This window comes from Molossus molossus, unplaced genomic scaffold (genome assembly GCF_014108415.1).
Source record: "Molossus molossus isolate mMolMol1 unplaced genomic scaffold, mMolMol1.p scaffold_m16_p_1, whole genome shotgun sequence".
Lineage (NCBI taxonomy): Eukaryota > Metazoa > Chordata > Mammalia > Chiroptera > Molossidae > Molossus > Molossus molossus.
Window position 1 is genome coordinate 251,219,472 of NW_023425344.1, and position 24,781 is coordinate 251,244,252.

General features: G+C 50.8%; 1 protein-coding gene across 1 annotated transcript in view; it reads left to right on the forward strand.

Moving 5' to 3' along the window:
• TDRD9 (tudor domain containing 9) overlaps positions 1-24,781 on the forward strand; it is a 69,901-nt gene that overhangs the window by 34,537 nt on the left and 10,583 nt on the right. Inside the window, exons 15-32 of the mRNA XM_036244917.1 lie at positions 340-471; positions 2,127-2,292; positions 2,376-2,439; positions 2,513-2,576; positions 2,843-2,887; positions 3,500-3,553; positions 6,783-6,899; positions 8,005-8,112; positions 10,271-10,371; positions 12,705-12,878; positions 16,307-16,418; positions 17,681-17,893; positions 18,156-18,245; positions 19,021-19,281; positions 20,067-20,222; positions 20,985-21,055; positions 22,479-22,588; positions 23,081-23,177. Of these exons, the coding sequence (XP_036100810.1) occupies positions 340-471; positions 2,127-2,292; positions 2,376-2,439; positions 2,513-2,576; positions 2,843-2,887; positions 3,500-3,553; positions 6,783-6,899; positions 8,005-8,112; positions 10,271-10,371; positions 12,705-12,878; positions 16,307-16,418; positions 17,681-17,893; positions 18,156-18,245; positions 19,021-19,281; positions 20,067-20,222; positions 20,985-21,055; positions 22,479-22,588; positions 23,081-23,177 (2,135 nt within the window). The remainder of the gene's footprint in view (positions 1-339; positions 472-2,126; positions 2,293-2,375; positions 2,440-2,512; positions 2,577-2,842; positions 2,888-3,499; positions 3,554-6,782; positions 6,900-8,004; positions 8,113-10,270; positions 10,372-12,704; positions 12,879-16,306; positions 16,419-17,680; positions 17,894-18,155; positions 18,246-19,020; positions 19,282-20,066; positions 20,223-20,984; positions 21,056-22,478; positions 22,589-23,080; positions 23,178-24,781) is intronic.

Genomic DNA, 24,781 nt, shown 5'->3' on the forward strand with positions numbered 1-24,781 from the left:
CTTCACATCGTCTGTGTGGGAGGGCCGGGTCTGAGCGCTCAGCTCTCCCTCCCTGTCGTGGGACTGGCCTTCCTCTCCTCATCCCTGTCCTCTTCCCCTCCTGTCGCTCTGTCCCCTTTCTCTTGGTTACCTCTCTTTCTCCCCCTTTTTCCTCTCCCTCCCTTCCCCCTCCTGTCCTGCTTCTCCCTCTTCCTTTTTCTTCCCTTTTGTCTTTCTCATCTGTTCTTTCTCCTTGCTTTTCTCCTCCCTTCTCAGCTCTCTCTCTAGAGCATTAGGCCTGTAACTAGGTGAATCGATGAGTCACTTTCTTAGTCTAAATGGAAGTTCTGTTCCCGTCAGCGCTGTCCATTGGGAAGCACCATATTGAAAGTGAAGTTACTCGACATGGGGGAGCCCAGAGCTCTGCTAGCGACGGCCCTGTCCCCCCCCAGCCTGAGTGACATCGAACGCACGGTGCTCCTGCTAAAGGAGGTAGGTCTGTGCGTGTCTGCTAGTGGGGGGAAGTGGAGACTTCTCTGATCAGTTTCAGAATGTGGGTGTCTTGAAGGTATTTTGTTGTAAATAATCAGTGTTTGCTTATAAAAAGCATGTGTAATGACTGATCATAGACTTCAGATTCCACGCGTGTTTATATAAGCTGTCAGCTGTCTTGCCAGAACTGCATCTCTCTCCCCTGCCCACCCCTCCCCAACCCCACCCACATCTCCATCCCTCATCCCCAACACCCTCCCGCATCCTGTTCCCATTCTCCCTCACAGTGTCCAGAAGTTCTGAGATAAGACAGCATTGACATGCTCTGGCCGGTTTGGCTCAGCGGTTAGAGTGTCGGCCCACGGTCCAGAGAGACCCCGGTTCGGTTCCCGCTGGGGACATGTACTTTGGTTGCAGTTTGTCCCAGCCCAGGCTGGGTCATGCAGTGGCAACCACTTGTATCCCTTTCACGTCGATGTTTCTCTCTCTCTCTCTCTCTCTCCCCCTCCCATTCTATCCGAACAAAAAATGGAAAAATGTTCTTGGGTAAGGATTAAAAAAAAAAAGCATTGACAATATTGAGTGGTTATTATTAAATATGTCTTTATGCTAACATTGAAGATATTAATGCCAGATGGCGAGTGAACGTTCGTCTTGTAAAGGCTGAGCTGGGTGTGTGTCTGAAGGGAGCTGGGTGTGTGTCTGAAGGCTGCCTTTACGGGTTTCTGGGCAGGTCTCTCCACTGCCTGCTCACACCTCTGGTCCTCCCCCTCCCCCTCCCCCTCTCCCCTTCCCTCCTCCTCCTCCTCCTCCTCTTTTCCCAGCTGGAAGGCTGGAAGCTCTTCCCTGCCTGCTTTGGGCTCTTGGACATCACCCCTGACTCAGGCTCTGCTTTTGCTACTTGCAGCCAGGGCCTCAGTGCAGATGCACCCTGTGTACCTGCTCTTTGTTGGGGCTCCACCCTCCAGGTGGGCGGTGCCTCTGGTGGTTTAGCTTTATTTTGATACCTGCTTGGGTTTCTATGAAATACTTGTCAAGTTAAGAGAGTTTTTTCTGTGCAATTAATATGTTTCGTGGTGAATGACCAGCATGACGTGCTAGTGGGATCTTGGGTTAGTATTGTGTAGGCTCTGTTGTTCAGTTGAGTTATGAAGACATCTGCAGGACTGGCCTTGAGTGTTGTCATCCTCTCTAAAAATATGCCCTGGCCAGTTTGGCTCAGCGGTAGAGCGTCGTCCTGTGGTCCTGAGAGACCCGGGTTCGGTTCCCGCTAAGGGCACGTACCTGGGTTGCAGTTTGTCCCCGGCCCTGGTAGGTCCTGCGGGTGGCAGCCACTCGATGTGTTCCTTTCACGTCGATGTTTCTCTCTCTCTCTCTCTGTTCCTCTCTCTCCCTCCCACTCTACCTGAACAAAAAATGGAAAAATGTCCTCGAGTGAGGATAAAAAAAAAAAAATAATAATAATAATAAATATGTTCTGAGTTTCAAAAAGCAAATTAAAAATATTTTTGGTAGCGTCAGTCTTTCCCATGTTGACGTAGATGTCTTTTAGATCCTTTATTCACCAAGTTTGGTCTTCATTTCATGTTTGAAACTCCCTGCCTTAAGGAAAAAGAATAAGTTAGGTTGCTCATGGTGCTGATTTATTTACAAAGGTTGGTGCACTTGCTGTTAGTGGACAGAAGGAAGACGAGAACCCCCACGATGGTGAATTGACCTTCTTAGGAAGAGTGTTAGCCCAGCTTCCTGTCAACCAGCAGCTTGGCAAACTCATCGTCCTGGGACATGTGTTTGGGTGTCTGGAAGAATGTCTCATCATAGGTGAGGGAGAAGGTGGAGGAGCGCGGGGCCGGAAGGCTGCGCTCGCTTCTTGCCCTCCCTTCTTACCCTCCCTGTTTCTCCAGCGGCAGCGCTGTCCTTGAAGAATTTTTTTGCAATGCCTTTTAGGCAACATCTTGATGGATACAGGTATTTAACATTCATATTTTTAAAAGCCACTTTGTTTTTACTGGCATCAAATGACACTGTTATTTGTTCATAGGAACAAAGTGTTTTTCTCTGGCAACAGTAAAAGTGACTGCATCGCCCTGGTCCAGGCGTTTAAAGTGAGTGCACATGCGGGCTGGGGGAGCTGCCGCACGCCGTGCATTGTCACGCCCTGCCCCTTCCCCGTCCAAGTGTGGCCAGGGCTGTGATGTCCAGTGTTACAGATAAGCTGTGCTACAAGAAGTGGGTGGGAGTGCGAGTCCAATTTCATTGAAAAATTAAGTTTGTAAATTTTCTGTGGTTCAACTCTGTTGAAGATGGACTTTGAGAAAAAAATTCGAGTAACCAGTCAAGTATTTTGAAACTCGGGGTCATTCCTTTTCAGACTTGGCAGTCCTGCAGACAAAGAGGGGAGCTGCGGCATCCAAAGGTAGGTCTCTGTAGCCGGCCGCGGGGTCAGGAGGCTCCCCCCACGCTGTAGCGCAGCCTGAGAGGCCTGTGAGACCTGGGAGCCTGAGCGGAGGTCACTGCAGTGTCCTCTGATGGCCGCAGGCCATTCACAGACACAGCCTTCCTTCTGCAGAGCGCCGACAGGCCTGCATTAGCCATGGGCACTTCCCCAGGGCAGTAGTGACCCTTCTGAGGGTTCCCGGAGCCTCTCCCGCTGGGGTGCTCAGTACCTGTGGGGATGCTACTGGCCCCCGGCTCCACTCTGAGAACCTGAAGCTGTTTCTTCACTGTCTTTAAACAATGGGCTTGACAGAACTCAGCCTGTTAGCTCCCCCGCCCCCCCTTTTTTTATTAGGTTTTATTCTTCTAAACTGATTAGGTTAAAAGGAATGTTGGTGGGTCTGTGTGTGTGTTTGTATTTGCCATGCCTAGATGCAGCCTCATGTAACTGTGAGCTACTCAGTCGTGTTTTTCTTGTTGCTCTGTATTCTTTTTGGTGTATAGTTTTGGATGAGATGTGTGTATTATAGTAGCCAAATTAGCTCTAATTTGCTACATTAATATTGAGTGTTATGCTTTTATGTATTTAAAGGATGAACTCGACTGGGGACGGTTAAATTACATTCAAATCAAGAGAATCCGAGAGGTAAGTTGTAATCCACAAGGTGGTAATGAGTGTTCCCAGAAGTAATCCTGTTTCCAACTTCAGTGGAATGTGTATGTGTGTTTGTGATATATGTTTGTGTAAAATAACATACATGCTTTATATAATTCACAAATAGCTATTCAATCGTGTATGTTTATATAACATAATGCAATTACATACAATTATAAGTAATAGTCTTATCATTTCAAAAGCAATAGCATCTTCTTTCTCATTCTGAATGTCGGGCGCTTGTGTTCTTTGTTTCTTGATTAGATTGTGTGCTGGGAGGTGTCCCCAAGACCACCTAGGGTTCATCGATTGGCTAGAACAGCTGTTACACACCTGGTTGTGGTTTGTTACAGCTAGAGGATACCGAATAAAGTCAGCAGAGGTAACAGGCCCAAGGGGAGGAGTCAGAAGAGACCAGGTGCAAGGTTCCCATGTCGTCTCCCAAGGAAGTCTTGTGGACATGCTTGGTTCTCCCAGCAGTGACGTGTGACCCCAGGCCCAAGTGCTGCCAGCCAGGGTGGCTCACCCAGCCTTGGTGACCCGGGTTTTATTGCGGGTTGGTTAGGTAGGCAGGGAGTGCCTACATGGCTTGTCTTAGTTACTTAGTTTTTAGCTCTTCCAGAGGTCACATTGAGACTGCGTGCCCCAAGGCCCCAGCATACATAAGTGACATACGCTGTTTTGCCCTAGGCCTCAGCTAAACACAGACGCTCTGATGGGGCAGGATACTCCAAGGGCTTAGAGGTTCGGTCCCAGGCGCCACACCTGTGTTTGGAATGTGCAGGTGGTAGACAACCAGGCCAGCTGAATTGATGCCTGCTGCAGTATAAGCTGCTTAGCTGTTTTTGTATTTTCAGAGAACTTACTCTTGGTTTGATTTTACTGTGTAAGTTTTTTTGGGGAAGGGGAGAGGTGGAAGGTTTTAATTGGTTTATTTTTGCTTTTTTTAATCCTCACCTGAGGACATTTCTCCATGTTTTTTTTTTTGTTCATATAGAGGGGGGGAGAGAGAAGAAGAGAGAGAGAGAAACATCGACGTGAAAGGGACACGAGTGACTGCCTCCCGCACTACCCAACCAGGGCCGGGGACAAACTGCAACCGAGGTACATGCCCTTAGCGGGAACTGAACCCAGGTCTCTCTGGACCGCAGGCCGATGCTCTAAACGCTGAGACAAACCGGCCAGGGCTATTTTTGCGTTTTTATTAATTCATGTTTCTGGATTTATTATTTTAGTCTTCTTGAGATGAGTATTTAATTCACTCATATTTTAGGTATTTCTAATGTGAAGCTGTGAATATTTCTGTGCACAGTCAAGGCTGCGTCACGTTGGTTTGTGATGCGGGGGATCACCATCCGTACATGTCGGTTTCCTCCTCCACGCAGAATTTGTTTAAGAGACTATTTGAATTTCCAGGGAGAAAGAACTATTTTTAGGTATTTTGTTGTGAATTTCTGATTTTATTTTATTGGGCCAGAGAAGTGACTTACATCATTTTATTTTTGTTTTGTTTTTATTGATTTTATTTTTCCTAGATAGAGAGGAAGGGAGAGATAGAAACATCGACGTGAAAGAGAAACATTGATTGGCCGCCTCCTGCACACCCCTACTGGGGATCGAGCCCACAAACTGGGCATGTGCCCTGACTGGGAATCGAACTGAGACCTCTCAGTCCATGGGACGATGCTCAGTCCACTGAGCCACACTGGCTGGGCGACTTGCATACTTTTAAATTGATTTCTAATTAGGTTACTGTGACTGCAGCGGTATGAGAAGGAGTTCAGTAACCGAAATGCAGTGCTACGTGCGGTGGGCTCGGCCTTCCCACCTCCCAGGCTGCTGTTCCTCCTCAGCTTTCTGTCTAGTCCTCTAGCTGTTTTTCTGCAGTATGGTTCCTCTTGTGGTTTGTGTGGTTTTACTTTCTGTAAAGTATTGAAGTAACTTTGTGGTAACTTCATTTATGATTAGCTCAGAGGCACCTGGAAGGTATGTGTTCTCAGGTGTGTACATTTGAAGTTTGAAGTTTGGTGTGAAACAGTTTTATTGCAAAGAGATGTTTTTGTTCAGAGGAATTGACTGTGGGGTCACTCCGTGTGTGTTTTTTTTTTTTTTGGTTCAGATAGAGTGGGAGGGAGAGAGAGGAAGAGAGAGAGAGAGAAACATCGATGTGAAGGGACACATCGAGTGGCTGCCACCCGCACGACCAACCAGGGCCGGGGACAAACTGCAACCGAGGTACATGCCCTTAGCGGGAACCGAACCCGGGACTCTCTGTAACGCAGGTTGACGCTCCAACCGCTGAGCCAAACCGGCCAGGGTCATGTGTGTTTTTTAAAAATAATTTTTCTTTATTGATTTTAGAGAGACAGGAAGCGAGAGGGAAAGAGAGATAGAAACACCGATAAGGGAGAACATTGATTGGTCGCCTCCTGCATGCCCCCCACTGGGGATTGGGCCCACAACCTGGGCATGTGCCTTGACCTGGAATCGAACCAGTGACTTCCTGGTACATGGGTCGACGCTCAGCTACTGAGCCACACAGGCTGGGCACTCAGCGTGTTTTTAATCACAAAAGCAGTGCACAGTCATGGTGGAGGTTTTGGAAGTTGTTTTTTTTTTTTAATCCTCATTCGAGGACATTTTTCCATTTTTTGTTCAGATAGAGTGGGAGGGAGAGAGAGAGAAAGAGTGAGAGAGAGAAACATTGACATGAAAGGGACACATTGAGTGGTTGCCTCCCTCACGGCCCTGACCCAACCAGGGCCGGGGACAAACTGCAACGGAGGTACGTGCCCCTAGTGGGAACCGAACCCGGGTCTCTCTGGACCGCAGGCCAACGCTCTAACCGCTGAGCCAAACCAGCCAGGGCGGTTTTGGAAGCTTTTAAAAGACTTAAAACAGAGGACATGGTCATGGTCACGGTCACCTGCTCTTTCCATACCTGCAGTCGATTGCGGTTGTATGTTTGCAGGGTTTGGCACGTACACATGTGTGTTCGGACATTGGGATCACGATTTATAGGAAGTTTGTGCCCTGGCATTTTTTGTCCATGTTGTACTGAGCATCACTTCCATTCCCTATTATCCTTTCCTAAGACGGCTGTGAGCGCAGCAGTGCCTCCACCAGGAGGATTGGTGCTCTCCCCACAGTGCGCTGGCGTTGTCACTGTTCTGAGTGCGCAAGTGCTTGGAGACGCCACATGTCACTGTGTTTGCCTTAGGTGGCCGAACTGTATGAAGAGCTGAAGAGCAGAATCTCGCAGTTCAACATGAGTGTTGGCTCCCGGCGGCCTGTTCTGGACCAGGAGTACACATACAAGCAGCGGTTCATCCTGCAGGTGCGCGTCCATCTGTCTGTCTGCCCATGGGCCTGTGGTGGGGAAGTGCTCCCTCCCCCTTCCTGATGCGGATTGTGCCACAGCAGTGTGGGTTCTCCGTGCCACTGAGCTGGTGGCCCAGACTGGCTTCTGATCTCCAGGGCAGTGTTTCCATAGCACAGCTGTGTGACTGCCCAGGACAGCCTTTTTAACCTCGCCTGAGGACCCTTTCCATTGCCGCTCAGATAGAGTGGGAGAGACAGAGAGGAAGAGAGAGACAGAAAGAAACATTGAATGAGAGGGACACATTAAGTGGCTGCCTCCCGCATGACCCCAACCAGGGCCGGGGACAAATTGCAACCGAGGTACATGCCTCTGACCAGAATTGAACCCACGACTCACTGGTCCGTGGGCTGACGCTCTAACTGTTGAGCAAAACCAACCAGGGCCACAACAGCCGTTTGTTTTCACTTTCAAGAATAGTATCACCCAATGTGTACAGCTACTTACACTGAAAATATTTTAACTTTGGAGGCTGTGGTCTGATGAACTAACTGGTCAGATTGAACCTTAAGGGACTGTGTAGAGGCAGTGGGTCCTGGATGGTGGCTGAGGGGCCAGGGGGAGGACGTCTGCACGTACCACCCGTCAGCTGAGGCCGATGGAACTGGGCTCGGGGGTGATGCGGGGAGAGGGGTGACTTGTGGATGACAGTTGCTTTAGGGCCAGTGTGTGCTTCAGATGGTACATTTTCACTGCAGAAGGGCCTCTGCAGAGTGCTTTCCACAGGCGAGCCTGGTGGGGGCACTGTGACACCAGTGCACCTGCTGGAACCCCATCCAGCCCTGGAAGTGCCGGGCTGCCTGTCACGCCCACTCACCTGCACGCCAGTTACGGCCTTCCTGACCCTCACGTACAAAGTACTCAAGCTCCTTTGAGGAAAGATCACGCTTAGTGTGTTTCTGTTACGGTGAAATGATCAGAATTGTGACTTTCTGCTTGAGTAGTGAAAAGTCTCATTTTTTGTAAAAACTTGCATTTTACATTATTGTCATATTCTTCTGGGAAGAATGTGACGAACTCGAAAGTAATGCTGTTGCTTCATGAAAATAAGTTTCTCTTCCAGGTTGTGTTGGCAGGTGCTTTCTATCCGAACTACTTCACTTTCGGACAGCCGGACGAGGAGATGGCGGTCAGGGAGCTGGCAGGCAAAGACCCCAAGACGACCATTGTGGTAGGTGGGGGGCAGGCCACCTTCCTCAGGGACGGCACGGGCCTCTGGGGTCCGGGCGCCCTCATTTCAGTGTGGCTAGCACTGCGCCTCGGTTCCCTGTTGTTGGTGTGAGTCCTCAGCGAATCTCCCCATGTGAACGTCGTGGCTTGTCTGCCCAACGCAGGCACTTGTTCCTCAGGCTTGCTCCCTGCAGTCTGGCCTTAGACCCTGGGAGGTGTATGCTCCTGCCAATGCGGGTCCGTTGTGCGCCACTTTGAAGGGGCTAAGGCACTTCTCCGTGAGTTGAAGCATGTTTGTTAGTCCACAGCCTTGTTTCACACACAGTGGACTGTTAGCTGGTTGGCCTCTGGCACTAGTCTATGCTGTGGTCTACAGAACCGAGTACTACTCATGTTTGAGGGCCCACGCCACTTTACAAACTAGAAGATGTGGCCCTGGCCGGTTTGGCTCAGCAGTTAGAGTGTCGACCTGTGGACCAGAGTCCTGGGTTCAATTTCGGCCCAGGGCATGTACCTCGGTATCGGTTCATCCCTGGCCCCGGTTAGGGTCGTGCAGGTGGCAACCATTGGATGTGTCTCTCTCACATCGATGTTTCTCTCTCTGTCTCCCTCCCACTGAAGATAAAAAGTAAAAATATCCTTAGGTGAGGATTTAAAAAGGAAAAGATGTGGCCTGGAAATAGCATTGAACTCCAGTGACGTTGGAGTGAATCTGATGCTGAGCCACAGATGCTGAGCCAGGTCAGCTTTTGTGGACTGTCTGTGTCCGCTGAGCCCGCGATAACCTCAGGATGCACAGCTTCGGAACTGGACTCTCTGGACCATTTGGTTCCATTGCCAGCCTTCCCTAGTAAAAAGGGCTGTGGCGCGCTTGGGGAGGTTCCTGTGTAGTGAGCACACGGGCTCTTTGTGTCATGGTTACCATCACCACTAGTGTGGAAGGCGTGGAGCTGACAGAGGGTCACAGAGGAGCACAGCACAGAGACCGTGGAGGGGCTCAGACAGGAGCCGTCGCTCGGTGACATGGTGGCCACTTGGGAAGGACGCTCATCTCATGGGTGCTGTCTTGTTGATCTTCAGTGGGCCAGGCCTTGGCCTTCCTGATATGTTCTCCTGGACACCAGGGGTGTGTTTGCTCCTGCACCCACCATGCATGCTGGGCCCCCCAGTTACCTGCCTGCTGCATGCATTGTAAATACTAAGGGAGCCAGCATCTGCTTAGCACTGTCCGAGAGGCCCTCTGCGGGGCACTCTGTGCCTGCTCCCTGAGCCCACGCTGGCTCTGAGTGGGGACTCTGGGGACTCATTGTCCCTGTTCTCTGCTGGGGCCACCCCCCAACCTGCCTCCTGACACTTGACGGGTCAAGATTTGCACTCAGACCCACAGCCTCATGGCGCTGGAGTGGGCCTTCAATAAACAGGACGGTCACAGGACCAGGGACTTCTGGTTCACACCAGGATGGCGGGAGGGTGCACATGGGCAGAGGGCTTGCAGCGCTCTGTGTGGGTTGGTGGGAGGCAGGCTTACTTCTGGCCACGCCCAGCAAATCTTAACCTCTCTCTTTCTGTCTGTCTGTCTTTCTTTTCTTAAATCTTCACCTGAGGATATTTTTCCATTTATCTTCAGATAGAATGGGAGAGAGAGAGTGAGAGAAGCATTGATGTGGGAGAGATACATTAACTGGTTGCCTCCTGAAAGACCCTGACCACGGCTGGGGACCAAACTGCAACTGAGGTACGTGCCTTTGACCGGAATCAAACCCATGACTCTTTGGTTGGCAAGCCGACACTCTTAACTACTTGAGCCAAACAGGCCAGGGCTCTTTACTAGACTTTTGGGCTGTTTTAATAGGTGGAGAATTTGCCTTTATCATGTGTTTATTATTATTATTATTATTTTCTTTTGGTACACGCTCCTAGCGGGAACCGAACCCGGGACTCTCTGGTCCACAGGCCGATGATCCAACCGCTGAGCCAAACCGGCTAGGGCTCATGTGTTTATTATTAAACATACTTACAATTTAAGTCTTTAGTGTTTACACCTGTCCGTGGAGTCAGCATCTGTGGTTAGTGACAATAGCTGTGTGTGAGCCAGAGCGTGTGCAGTGGCTTGGCCTCGGCTTGGCTGCCCTGCTCTGAGTGCGTGCTGTGTTTTGCAGTTGAAGCATGCACCTCCCTATGGCTTCCTCTACCACAAGCAGCTCCAGTCCCTCTTCAGGCAGTGTGGCCAAGTCAAGTCCATCGTGTTCGATGGTGCCAAGTAAGTCGTGTGTTCTGTGGTCAGCTGCAGTTATGAAAGAACCATAAATGTTTCCATGGTTACAGGAGCCAGTTCTGAACATTGAGTGGGCGTAGATGACTTCATGTGGGCTTTGACCCAGGGTGCTTGAGTGGAGCTTTGGCTTCTCTGTTGTCAGCAGCAACTTACCTTCTCTTTCACTGGGTCCCCTGGAGGAATGAGCCATCTGGCCAGGGATCGAGGGCCTGGAGGACTCTGACAGTGCGCTTGGCACCTGCCCATAGACTTGCACAGGGAGTCACTAGCAACACGTCCCTTTGTGCGCCAGGAGGAGGCCCTGAAATAGTTTGTCTGTTTCGCGCTACGGAGAACACGTGTGCTCCAGATGTTCTCGAAGACAGATGCTGCAAACATAGGGATGTCTGATCTGACTATTTTAATTGCAGATGAGGAACAAACAGCACATTCTTTGGGATCATGCTGTGTTCTTATTTTCAAGGGGAAATATTTATGTACACAAGAGACTTCATAATTTTAAATTGATTTTTAATTTTTAAAATTAGAATTTTTTTCTAGTTTTCTATAAGTTTTAGTTAATTTATAAATATTTGTAAATCTAGTAGAGGAGAAACACTTTTTTCTTTAATATCTAATAATTCAAGTTGAACATATTGAATCCATTTTCCATTGGGATTAATTTTGCCAGATGTTTTACGTTTCATTCTTACGATTTTGTTTCTAAGCATGTAAATGCCTCACATGGCATATTTCAACCCCACTGGGCAAAAATCTAACCTGAACATCCGCTGCTGACTCCACACACTCAGCTCAGCATCCAAGCTTTCCCGAATATTCGAATACAGGTTACAGCCAGACTCTGGAGCGCTGTGCATCTGCTTGCCGCGGGGGTCTGGCTCCACGCCAAGTTCTGCGGATGTGGCCAGCGAGCTGGCCTCACGAAGGTCCCACAGCTTCGGTCACAGGCGTCACCACTGGACTGGGTTCGGGATTTGTTTCTTAGCCATGCCTGGGACCGGGTCGTGGGCGTTATGCTTACCTGGCTTCTGTCACGGCAGCACCAGTTCCATTTCAGGCCTGGGAGCAGTGGCCCTGCCGGTTCACTGGGAGCCGCCGTGGTGCGCGGAGCGTTTGAAGGCAGAGAATGACGTGACACCATGTTGGGTCAGGCAGGGCCACCTTAGTGCAGAGCCTGCGGGAGGGGTGGAGGGCACAGTGTCCCCCCCAGAGGAAGGGTGGAGGTAAATTTGGTTCCACAGATATTAAGGGAGAGGCCCAGTGGATGCTCAGGTGGGCCCTGGGAGGAGGCAGCCCAGGTCACTTGACATTCACAGACAGACCAGCGTACCCTGAAGGGAAGTGGGCAGGCGCCCATTGCAGCTTGAGGCCCCCAGAAGGTGGGACGAGAGAGGGGCGTCTGTAGCTCTTCTGGGTGATTCACTTGGTGTTTGCAGGGAGATTGCAAAGATCCCTAACAGCTCATATGTGTGGTTTTCTCTTATCCATGTTTTATTTTATGATGAGATAGAGAAACCAAAAACCTGCCATTCTTTTCTAATTGTGACAATTAAGATTTCTTGATTGAAAATTCTATCTGCATATTACATAGAATGATCCTTGATATTAGTTTAATGATGTTATTGTAATTTTTTATTTTTAATATTTTTGGTTAATCCTTGCCTGAGGGTATTTTTCCATTGATTTTCAGACAGGGTGGAAGGGAGGGAGGGGAGGAGGGAGAGAGATAAGGAGAGAGATAAAGAGAGAGAAACATCGATGTGAAGAGACACATCGATCTGTTGTCCCCCAATTCCCACAACCTCAACCAACTGGGGCTGGGGATCAAACCTGAGACTCTTAGGTCTGAGGGCTGATTCTCTAACCACTTACCCATACTGGCCAGGGCTGTTGTCATGATTTTTATTTTTTTTCGGAATGGCATTGTCTGTTTTGCTCAATTTTTCTTTAGTTTTCTAGCTTCATCAAGATCCCAAGGGATTAAAAAAAATTTTTTTAAATTAATATTTAGAGAGCGAGGAAGGCAAAGGGAGAGAGAGGAACATCAATGAGAGAGAACATCAATCGGCCACCTCTTGCAACAGGGATTGGGCCCACCCACAACCTGGGCGTGTGCCCTGACTGGGAATTGAACCGGCAACCTCTCGGTGCATGGGTCAATGCTCAGCCACTGAGCCACAGCAGCCAGGATATTTCTCTTAAGTGAATGAAGAGTTACTGGTGTTTGAGGAGAGGTGTGAGTGAGTATTTCTAATATGCACTTAGTTCTTTCTTCCAGATGCCTGATGACTTTATTTTTAATTTACATTGCGGAGCAGAGCCTTTGTGGAGTTTTCGCGGAACCCGACAGAGAGGTTTACGATTCTCCCTGCGGTGTATATGGCAGTGAAGATGTCTCAGCTCAAAGTCCCCCTGGAGCTCAGCGTGCACTCTGCAGAGGAGATCGAAGGCAGGGTGCAAGCAGGGGCTGTCTCAAAGCTCAGGAACACCAGGTACTTTTTGAGGGAGGTGTGTAAGACTGTCCCCTGCTTCCACATTTCCATATATATAAAATATGTTTTTATTGATTTCAGAGAGAGAAGGGAGAGGGGGAGAGAGAGAGAGAGAGAAACATTGATGAGAGAGCAACATCAATCGGCTGCCTCCTGTGCATCCCCTACTGGGGATAGAGCTTGCAACCAGGAATTGAACCACAACCTCCTGGTGCACGGGTCAGTGCTCAATCCACTGAGTCATACAGGCGGGGCATTTCCAGTATTTTAAAATGACTAGCCTTGCTTAAGCTCCCACTAAAAGCCCTGGCTATGAAGCCAGGTAGCGCTGCCTTCGAATACTGGTTCCATCATCTCCTAACTGTGTGTTCTTAGACACATTACTCAACCTCTCTGAACCTCAGGGTGTTTTATATTTTCCCCCAGTTTTATTGAAAATACATCACTGTGGACGTTTTAGACGTAAGCATGCTGGTTTGGTTTCCATGTACTGTGAAGTGGTGCGCACAAGAGGTTCACCCAACATTCAGCTTCCCAGATAGATACAACACAAAGAAAAGGAGGAAGGCGGCAGGTCTCCTCGAGACGAGAACTCAGGATTCACTCTGAACACCTGTCCTGTCGGTCTTGCCACGGTATCTGTGCAGTCACCTGCTGTGCACCACGTTCCCAGGACTTAGGGTCTTATAAGTGGACCTTGGCATCTTTTGAGACCTTCCTCCAATTTCCCCTCCCCCACCCTCTGCCTCTGATGACCACAAGTCTGATCTCTTTTTCTACGAGTTTGTTTTTTGTTTTAGATTCCACTTACAAGTAACAGCATATGGTATTTGTTTTCTGTCGTATCCCACTTAGCCTAATACTTCCAATGTCCATCCCGATGTCACAAATGATGAGATTTCCTCATGTCTGTATGGCTGAATAACAGGTCACAGTGTCTTCACCCATTTGTTGCCAGACACTTAGGTTGTTTCTGTGCCTTGACTCTTGTGAACATGGGGTGCAGATATTGTTTCAAGTTAGTGTTTTCATTTCCAGAAGAGGAATTCCAGTGGGGCCTGAGATCGCTCTAGTTCTGTTTTTGAGGACCCTCCATATTGTTTTCCACAGCAGCCGCGCCCGGTTGCAATCCCACCAGCAGTGCGCGAGGGTCCCTGTTCTCCGCATCCTCGCCAGCATGTGTGTGTGGTCTTGTTGATGATGTCATTCTGACAGGCAGTTCCCTGATACCCGCTCATGTTGAGCACCTCATGTACCCGCCCGTTGACCTTTGGAGACACGTCCATTCAGGTCCTGTGCCCATTTTTTTTAAACATTTTTTTTTCTCATTCAAAGATATTTTTCCATTGCTTCTTAGATTGAGTGGGAGGGAGGGAGGGAGGAAGGGAGGGAGGGAGGGAGAGAGACATTGATGTGAGAGAGACACATCAACTGGTTGCCTCTGCACAAGCTCAATCAGGGCCGGGGAACAAACCTGCAACCCAGGTACATGTCCTTAACTCGGAATCGAACTTGTGACCTCGGGCTGACACTCTAACTGCTGAGCCAAACTGGCCAGGGCCTCTGCCCATTTTCTTTTCTTTTTCTTTATTGATTTTAGAGAGAGAGGAAGGGAGAGGGAGAGGGAGAGGGAGAGAGAGAGAGAGAGAGAAACATCTATGAGAGAGAACATCAATTGGCCACCTCCTACATGCCCCCACTGGGGATTTGGCCCACAACCTGGGCATGTGCCCTCACCGGGAATTGAACCAGCGACCTCAACCACTGAGCCACACAGGCCGGGCTCTGCTGATTTTCTAATTGGATTGTTTTCCTTTGTGCCTCTGAGCCGCCTCCGTGTGGTACATGGTGCCCATCGTACAGGTTGCTGAGAGGACTGCGGGGATGCACATACTGTTCGGTTTAAATAGCAGAGACTGGGCCTAAGGTTAGTTTCCTTTTTCCTCTTTCTGAGCAAAGTGGGATGTTCTCTGTTCTCAGCAGACACGGCGGACAGAGTGGAGTACCTTGGAGCACCTGGTTGCTTGCCCACACAGGCCAGCCCTTCCCTGGGGAGCGGGCCTTTCCCTGCGCCCCTTCGGAGGAGGGGCGGCTGCCCTTGGATCTGGGTGGCCTGGACTGTGGCACTCTCTACTTGGCAGCTACCATCAAGCGTGTGGATTTTCTTCTCTTGAAGATTATATCACCCTTCAGTATTTGTAACAGATCACAGTGCCTTTGGGTCATATTCTCAGTGCTGCATGCAGGAATTCTCCGTTACCATTTTCTATTTGAAATGTTTGTATTCCTCGAGGAACTTAAAGGGTTGATGAGGGCAGTGTGTTCCATGGAGCTCCATCCAGTGTGGGTCTCTCGGTTCTCAGTTTGTTGTGTGGTGGGGTCTGTAACGCAGAGAAGACCTGTCCTGCCTAGTGACTTGGCCCGAGTCCCTTTTATTTAATAAATGGGGAGAGAATTGGACCAGGATCTGCTACAATTCTTTGTCATTTTAGAATAAAAGCATTAGGAGGGAAATTTTAACCAGATTTGTGTTTCACACCCTGAACCTCAGCGGTCACTGTCTTATGCTTTCAGGCCCATGCTGATTCTTGGGTTTACCAGAAAATCTCACGTGTGTTTGCTGATAACATTGTAGTTTCTAAAGGTCAAAGTCACTCATCTCTAAAACCACAAGCTAGGAGACTCCGCAGGCTCTGGATTTAGAATTTACACCTAGCCTGACCACTGTGGCTCAGTGGTTGAGCATCGACCCATGCACCAAGAGATCACCAGTTCAATTTCCAGTCACGGCACATGCCCAGGTTGTGGGCCCGATCCCCACTGGGGGGCATGCAGGAGGCAGCCAGTCAGTGTTCTCTCTCATTGATGTTTCTCTCTCTCTCTCTCTCCCTCTCCCTCCCTCTATCCCTAAAATCAATTTAGCCCTGGCCAGTTTGACTCAGCAGTTAGAGCATCGGCCCGCGGACCAGAGAGTCTTGGATTTAGTTCCCGCTAAGGGCATGTACCTCGGTTGCAGTTTGTCCCCAGCCCTGGTTGGGGTCGTGTGGGTGGCAACCACTCGATGTGTCTCTCTCAAGTCGATGTTTCTCTCTCCCTCCTGCTCTATCTGAAAAAAAAAAAATCAATTTAAAAAATAAAAAAAAAGAATTTACATTGTGACAATAGAGGTTCTGTGAGTGTCCTGATCCTTAGAACATGTCCCGGGAGTGTGAGGCTGTGGGTGCACCCTCCAGGGACACCCGGGAAGCCAGCAGAAGCTCGAGTTTGAGGTGGGATCCAGCTGTCACCTGTGCGTGGTGGTTTATTAACACTAACATGTCCTTGTCTTGTAGAGACAGTGGGCTGGTCATGCAGGCACTTCACATCTGTAAGTGTGTTTTTATAACACTTGACTTTTATTGTCTTTTTTAAAAAATCACCTTAAATAGGGTGAATGTGGACTTCCAGAAGCAGACAGTGGATCCTGTGCAAGTGTCATTTAACGCGATGGACAGATCCCGGGTGGTTTCAGACCTCTTCCTAACGATCGACGTGACGGAGGTGCGAGCTGTTGGGCTTGTTGTCATGTCTGTAAGGTGGTCCACACACAGTTGTGAGCCTCGTCGTCAGTGAGCGTGGTATTACATTGGAATGTGGCTGGGCCACAGAGCGAAACACAGATACTTGTTCTGGATTCAAAGTAGAATTTTTAAAATGTTAGGTACATTTAAAACACTAGGGCCCTGGCCAGTTTGGCTCAGCGGTTAGAGCTCCGCCTGCGGTCCGGAGAGACCCGGGTTCGGTTCCCGCTAAGGGCATGTACCTCGGTTGCAGTTTGTCCCTGGCCCTGGTTGGTCGTGCGGGTGGCAGCCACTCGATGTGTCCCTTTCACATCGATGTTTCCCTCTCTCTCTCTCTTCCTCTCTCTCCCTCCCACTCTGTCTGTACAAAAAATGGAAAAATGTCCTTGGGTGAGGATAAAAAAATAAAAAAATAAAATAAAACACTAGAAATCAGTTTTAGCCACAAGATACATGTAAAAATATTAATTGGTGTAATGGTTTATGCCTATATAATTCAGTTATATTAATAAAATGAGCATCGGCACCATTATTCTTTTTTTTTTATCCTCACCCGAGCATATTTTGCCATTTTTTGTACAGATAGAGTGGGAGGGAGAGAGAGGAAGGGAGAGAGAGAGAGAAACATCGATGTGAAGGGACACATCGAGTGGCTGCCACCCGCACGACCAACCGGGGCCGAACTACAACCTAAGTACGTGCCCTTAGCGGGAACCGAACCCGGGTCTCTCCGGACCGCAGGCCGACGCTCTAACCGCTGAGCCAAACCGGCCAGGGCGGCACCATTATTCTTTAGGGTATAAATGAAATACTATTTCAGTTGAAGTGCAGATATACTTGGTGACTCTGCAGCTGCACTTGGTTTGGCAGTGGGGATCCCCGGCGGTGGTGGTCCTGGCACAGCGGGGATCCCCGGCGGTGGTGGTCCTGGCACAGCAGTCTGATGGCTGCAGGGGTGGGGCTGCCTTCAGGGTCCTCTTCGTAGGACAGCCTGGCACCCAGTCCTCCCTCTACCCATTGTGCTTTGGGCCTCGCACCTCCGAGGGTGGGGTATGGTACACACATCCTCACCTTGGTTGGCCCCGGAACCTGTTCTCGTGTGCTGTTGGACGCCTGTGGGTCCTCGTGCATCGAGGAGTGTGGTCTGGGGGGTGGTAGCGGTAGGCGTCAGCCGTCAGTTTGTGCTGGTGGTCTCCACAGATCTGTGCAGACCTCTCCTCTGCTGCTCCCTTCCTCTTCCAGGTGGTTGAAGTGGGGCACTTTTGGGGGTACAGGATTGATGAGAAGAACTCAGCAATTCTGAAGAAGCTTACTGCGGAGATAAACCGTCTGCAGCTGGTGCCCTTGGCCGTCCACCCGCACCCGGACCTGGTCTGCCTGGCGCCTTTTGCCGACTCCAACGAGCGGAGCTACTTCAGGGCGCAGATCCTGTATGTGTCTGGGAGTTCTGCTGAGGTGCGCGTTGCCATGACAACACCCCAGGGGAACGGGCCACACTTGGTGCAATTTAGTCTTTTCTGACGTTAAGTGGAAATTAAATATAAAACCATTACACTCAGAAAAGTGGTTCTGGAACAAGGTCGCCCCCTCAGGGACTGTGGGCGAAGCTCAGTCCTGCCATTGTGGAGCAGAGCAGGTGACTGGTCACCTTGTCTGACCGGGCGGGGCACAGCGCAGCCCCTCACTGATGCACATGTGCCCTTTCTTTGCCCTCCAGGTGTTTTTTGTGGACTATGGTAACAAATCTCATGTGGACCTGGATCTTTTAATGGAGATTCCTTGCCAGCTTCTTGAGCTTCCATTTCAGGTGTGGTGGGTAGGCCCCTGTGTGTGAATGTTGAAGCCTGGAGGGTTCTGGAAGTCAGACGGGGCCGAGGCACACGCGGGAGGGACTTGTTTTGTCACACTAGCCAAGGTTGGGTTTTTGTTTTTGCCAGTATTGTTTTGGGAGTGAGTTAAAATATGTGGATGGGCCCTGGCTGGCGTGGTTCAGTGGTTAGAGCGTCAGTCTGTATACCGAAGGGTCTTGGGTTTGATTCCTGGTCAAGTGCACATACCTAGGTTGCAGGTTTGATCCCCGACCTCAATCCAAGCTCGTGTGGGAGGCAGCCAATAAGTGTGTCTCTCACATCCATGTTTCTCTTCCTGCTCCTCCCCCCTCCTTTCCACCCTCTCTAAATATCAATGGGAAAAATATCCTTGGATAAGTACTAACAAAATATATACACATACACATGCATATGTATATACATACACATATACATATACATATACATATACATATACATATACATGCAATTTTACACTTAGCAAAAGGTTTCTGGCCATGTTGAAACCAAACAGCATTTTGGTGGGCAGGAGACACATTGACCGCAGCCTCTGTTGGGATGAAGACAAAGTTGTACACTTCCGTTGTCGTTGGAAAGAGAAAGCAGTTCCTTCCCCAAGCAGCCTTCACTCAGCTCAGATGCTGTGTAGTGGGTTTATGAGGGCTTGGTGGGAACACAGGGAGGGCCCTTCTCATGCCAGTTTGTGGCCTGTTTATAGACCTGGCTGCCCTGACCCCTGCCCCTTGCCCGCAGGCGTTGGAGTTCAAGGTCTGCAGGCTGCGCCCCTCGGCCCGGTCCCTGGTGTGCGGTGAGCACTGGAGCTGTGGGGCCAGCCGGCGCTTCACCACCCTGGTCAGTGGCCACGCGCTGCTGGTCAAGGTCTTCTCTGTGGTGCACAGCGTCCTGCACGTGGACGTGTACCTGTCCTCGGGGCTCCAAGACTTCGTCAACATCAGGGATGTGCTCATCAGTGAGGGCCATGCGGAGCTGGCGGAGGAGTGCTATGAGTCCCGGGTACGTGGAGCGGGTGGGGCAGGTTTGCCCTGGGAGGGGACGTGCGCCCCTGTGCTAGGACCACAGGGACCGTTTTCTGTCTGCTAGGTTTCTTCCAGACTAAACTATGGTGGCTGGGTGGTGTTCGTTGGTGTCCTATTATTAAGCTTTTTTTTTTTTTCTTGGAATGGAAATTAGATGTGAAGATGTTCTCTATATTAGGAAGTTTTTTTTTAAATGGATTCCAAGATTTATCTCTCCAGCATAAGTAATTAATGAAATATTTTTTTGCAAGCATTTCAAACATTTAAAGTGTCTTTAACCATTGTTTTCAAAATCGGTTCTGCAGCGCTTTTCCTTGGTGTGAGGGTTCAGAAAGGCCACCCTGGCAGCTGCCAGTGATTCTCATCCTGTAATTTCTGCCGGTGGGGGTTGGGCAGACAGATGTGGACAGATGTGAGCCGAGAGCTGCCTGAACTTGGTTTCCATTTGTGGAAAGCACTTCCAGGTCCCGGTGACATTCTCCATGAGGCCAATGTCGTGTGCACAAAAAGCTTTAAAAAAAGTTTCGCCCTTCAGTCCTCAGATGGCTGAAGGGGAGTGAAGGTAACGGATGGAGCCCTTGTGAGCCCGTCTTCCTTCTTCCGTGTGAATTAAAGTGTGTTTGATACAGTTTTCTCCCGACACACGAGTCACCTAGAGATCAGCCAAGGAAAGGTCGTGCCTAAGAAACTGATTAGTTTGGAATACAGGGCTTTTAATACAGTTTTTCTTTTAGTAAAATGAACTTTTCTTCTTTCGTTCAGCAAAGCCATGAAGTTCTCAAGGGTCTCTTTTCCAAATCAGTGGAGGCTGTGACAGGCACGTGTGTGCCGTCCCCCGTGAAGGACACGGAGAAGCACCTGATCCAGGTCCTGCTGGACAGCTTCGCTTCCAGCAAGCTCGGGGCGCCGAGCCACAAGGTGCCTGACCTCGCTGCGCTGCCGACACCCGCGCCCCTGCTCCCAGTCTCAGAGCTGGGCCCTGCCTCACAGGGCGCTGCCTTTATAAGAGAACACCGGGGTTTGCGGTAGGGAAATGCTGGGACTGGTCTCTCTGTTGTTGTTAATCCTCACCCAAGGATATTTTTTCCATTGATTTTTTTTAGAGTGTAAAGGATGGAGGGGTGGAGAGAGAGAGAGAAAAATATCAATGTGAGAGAGACACATTGATTGGTTGCCTCTTGCACGACCCTCACCGGGGCCTGGGATTGAATCTGCAACCCAGGTATGTGCCCTTGACCAGGAATCGAACCATCCACCCTTCGGTCCTCGGGCCAACGCAGTAACCACAGTGTGAGCTACACTCACAGGGCTAGCCTTTCTTTAAACCAACCTTTCCAAAGGCAAGCTGGCTTGTTTATCAGGGGAAGGAGGGGACAGCTGGGATATCCCCTCCCAGTCCTATCAGGGACGCTGCTCCTCCTACGTCTGCCTGAGCTGTGGCCTCCGGCCTGCCCACCCTCAGGCTGGTCTGCTGCAGCGAGAAGCAACTTGGGCCAGGGTGGTCCTAGCGGTGCCTTTTGCCTAAGGCTGTGTGCAGGGTGTGCAAGGAGGGAGGCTAGGTTCCAGGAAGGGGTGACCACTAACACGTAGCCTTTTTTTTTCTTTTGACATGAGCTGACTTGTGTATTTTTAAGTGATATCTTGCTTCTTGGTGATGTTTTATTTGTTCTGTGTATACAGGTGACACTCCATGGGCCTTTTAACCCTTATGAACTGAAGTGTCATAGTTTGACCAGAATATCCAAGTTCAGGTACGATTCACTTAAGTTTCCTATGAAGTTTGTTTTTTGCTCCTGTGTCTACAGAGCTTGTCAAAAGGTGAATCTTCTTTGTCTCTGAAGTGCGGGCATGTTAGCTGCTTCCGCCTTCCCTCTGAGCTCTAAATCGGAGCCCCTCTCGCACCTGAAGGCCGTTCTGTGCGAGATGTCAGAGTCTCGTCAAAGACTCCATGTTCTCTGTTGTTCTCACTGTTACCATTCGGCAGGCCTGGGACTGCCTGCTTCGTTCTGAGAACTGTGCAGTTGGGGGGGGGTCAGTAGTGAACAGAACGCACCCAGTGTCTTCCCCAAAGTTACGGGTCTGGTGCAAGGTGTACAAGAGGAGTGCAGTTATAGGGTGGGTTGACGGGGACTTGACAGGCCACAGAGCATTGTGACGGCATCAGGAGGGCCACCCCATACCTGGAGGTTTCCTGAGAACTCCAGGCCTGAAGGATGCAGAGGAGTTGGCCAAGGTGTGTGTGTGGGGGGGCGGTGCAGGCCAGGTGGAAATGGTCTGGTGCAGGGGTGAGCCCTCGTGGGGAGTCTGCACTGAGTGGAGGGTGGAGAGTCGGCTGGCAAGCAGAAGGAATGTGGAGCCAGGGGCAGGCGGGGTGCCCGTGGGCTCCCTGCTGTGTGCATTTCACAGTGTCACTTGGTTGCAAGGTAGACCCTGGCCTCCCAGTGCCTGGGAGCAGCAGCACAGGCGACCCTGGGAGACTTGATGGAAACCAGAGCCCCGCCCAGCCTGCTGGCTGAGAGCCCACGTTTCCTCCAGTCCCCAGGCGACCTACAGAACTTCGCAGTCTGCATTGGGGTTCAGGGGTTCAGGGTCCCTGGGAAGGAGCACTCTCCAGAGGCTGGTCCCTGGTCCAGGGTGGGACGGTGAGGATGCACTGCATCCGGGACGGGCACAGACAGCACCGCTTTCCCAGAGCTTCTGGGTGTGGAATCGACAGGATGGAGTGGGAGGGGGAAGGGTGGGGGACGCCCTAGCTGGGCTGTGCAGGGCCTCTGCTGAGAGGTGAAGGGGGGGGTTGGTGGACCACATGGGGTTTCCTCTGCGCGTGCCTCCCTCCCTCGGGTACCTGCCTGGGACGGAGTGGTGGCCGCTACAGGTTGGGAAGAGGGACTGTCTAGGGGGTAGAGATTGGAGCATTGTCAGCACGTGGTGATACTGGATGCCAGGGAGTGGTCAGCATCTTGTGAGGGTGTGGGAGGGAGAAGGGGGGCAGCTCCAGGAGTCCAGGTGAAGGGACCGTGGTCCAGGGGGAAAGGAGGTGCAGATGACATGACCAGTAACATTTCCCCGTTGGTCACTGCCTTTACATGTGACCATGTCTTTGAAATGGACCTGTCACGGGTGAGCATTCAAGGCCTAGGTGAGACCCACAGCATGGGTGCCGACTCATTTCAGACGTGTGTGGATCGAGAAGGAAAGCATCAACTCTGTGGCCATCAGCGACAGCCCCGAGGACCTCCACCAGAGGGTGCTGGTGGCAGCTTCCCTGTCCGTCAACGCGACTGGTGAGTGGTGCTGTTCGCCAGGTTTGCTGCTGTCCAGTCAGTCACTGGCACCATCTGTCCCAGAACAAAACGTGTGGATAGGTGCATGTGTTGCTGCGTCTCTGGGCAGTTTTCTGAGTGAGTGGCTGAGGCCTGTTTGAGAAAGGGAGCATCGCCCCTTCCTTTCACACAGGATGTGGAAGTCAACTGCTTGCTCCTCATTCTTCATTCGCTCTCTCCCCTGTGCTTGGCTGCAAAAGGGAACAAGTCCAAGCTCTTGGTCCTGGACAGACCTGGTAGTTAACAAGGAGGAAGGGAGGGAAGGGAGCCAAGCAGTTGTCACCCGAGGTGGCATGCGGTTGAGCGTTGTGACATGGCCTCTGACTGCAGGGTGCTGTGGGAATGGACAGCAGAGGTCACCTTGCTGTTGGGGGTGTCTGCGGGGCCAGGTCAGCAGAGGAGGGGCTGCCTGGGGGAATGACCTGCACAGTGACTTGCATACCTGTCTGACAGGGTCCACCATGCTGCTGAGAGAGACCTCTCTGCTGCCGCACATCCCTGGCCTCCCGGCCCTCCTCAGCATGCTGTTTGCACCCGTGATGGAGCTCAGGTACAGGGCGTCTGTGAGAGGAGAGCCGGGTCGGGGAGATGGGCGCCTCCCGCTCCTTGTGTAGAGAAAGCAGTTACTGTGATGCACCTGCTGCCTGGTGACCCCCATGCTGGTGGGACTGAGGAGCTTGTGTGATCACTGGCGTTTCTGTGCCTGGGCTCGTGCAGACCTGTCGGCCCATTGTCACTCTTACTGGTACCCAGACCCAGCAGGACCTTCTAGAGGCTGGGGTGAGGAGCCTCGTGGTAGGTAGTGAGCCGAGCTTGCAGCGGGTGGGGCGTCATGCGGTCCTGAGCGGGAGGTTGCAGAGCTTTCCCGGGGGGCAGCAGTGAGCAGTCCTGGCGAGAGTGGGGGCTGGAGAGGGAGTGGGAGCGGGAGTCTTCATGGGGCAGCCTGAGCAGGCTTTGGGAGCATCGTTGGTCCTGACAGCTGCTGCTGCTCACTTTGTGGGTGGAGACCACGCAGCTGAGCTTTCTAATGGGGAAGGTCAGACGTTTCCTTGGGGGACATGGTTTCCTTGTTTACTCATCTGGGAAGTCTGGAATATCAGCTTGCAGTAGAAGTTTTTCATCGGTTATATTTCTTCTTTTTTTTTAATCCTCAGCCGAGGATGTATATATATGTATTTCTTATTCCTCACCCGAGGATATTTTTCCATTTATTATTAGATAGAGTGGGAGGGAGGGAGAGAGAGAAACAATGTGACAGAGCCACGCCAACTGGCTGCCTCCCGCATGACTTGACCAGGGCCGGGGATGAACCGCAGTTGAGGTATGTGCCCTTGACCGGAATTGGCCTGTGACTCATTGGTTCGCAGGCCGATCCTCCAACCTCTAAGCCAGACTGGCCAAGGCACACCTGAAGATATTTTTCCACTGATTTTTAGAAGGAGTGGAAGGGGGGGGGAGAGAAACATCAATGTGAGAGAGACATTTTGATTGGTTGCCTCTCACCACGCTGACAAGGGCTGGGGATCGAACCTGCAACCCTTGACCAAGAAATGAACCGGGATCCTTTGGTCCTTTTCTCTGGACAATTCTGTTTAGAACAAATACAACCAGCCCTGGCCAATTTGGCTCAGCAGTTAGAGGGTGACCCGAGGACCAAAGGATCCCCCTCTAACTGCTGAGCCAAATTGGCCAGGGCTGGTTGTATTTGTTCTAAACAGAATTGTCCAGAGAAACTTAGCCCTTCCAAACAGCAGAGCTGGCTGCCACATGTGAGTCGTTGCAGAGTGAACCGTCTGCAGCGGCCCTGCGGACTCCAGGCTCTTGCACTCAGGTATCTGCAGTGCTCAGTCCGAGTAGGAATGTGCGTTATAAAGGAAGTAAAATGTTTCTGGGGTCTTAGTGACTGTTTCCTAGGTTCGCATAAGTATTTAGAATCTCTAGGAAAGAACCCATGCTTTGGTTGCCTTTATTGATTTAAGACTTAGAGCAGATAAGCGAAGAGTTACTACCCTAGCGTGGGTCTGTCCAGGCCGGGCGCTTCAGGACTGGCCGTGCTGAGCAGCCTAGGTCATCGGGCGAGCAGTCAGTGGAAGGCACGTGGCCTCCTTCACTCTGGACAAATGGCTGGTGGGCTCAGTCTTGTGAGCCCTGGGC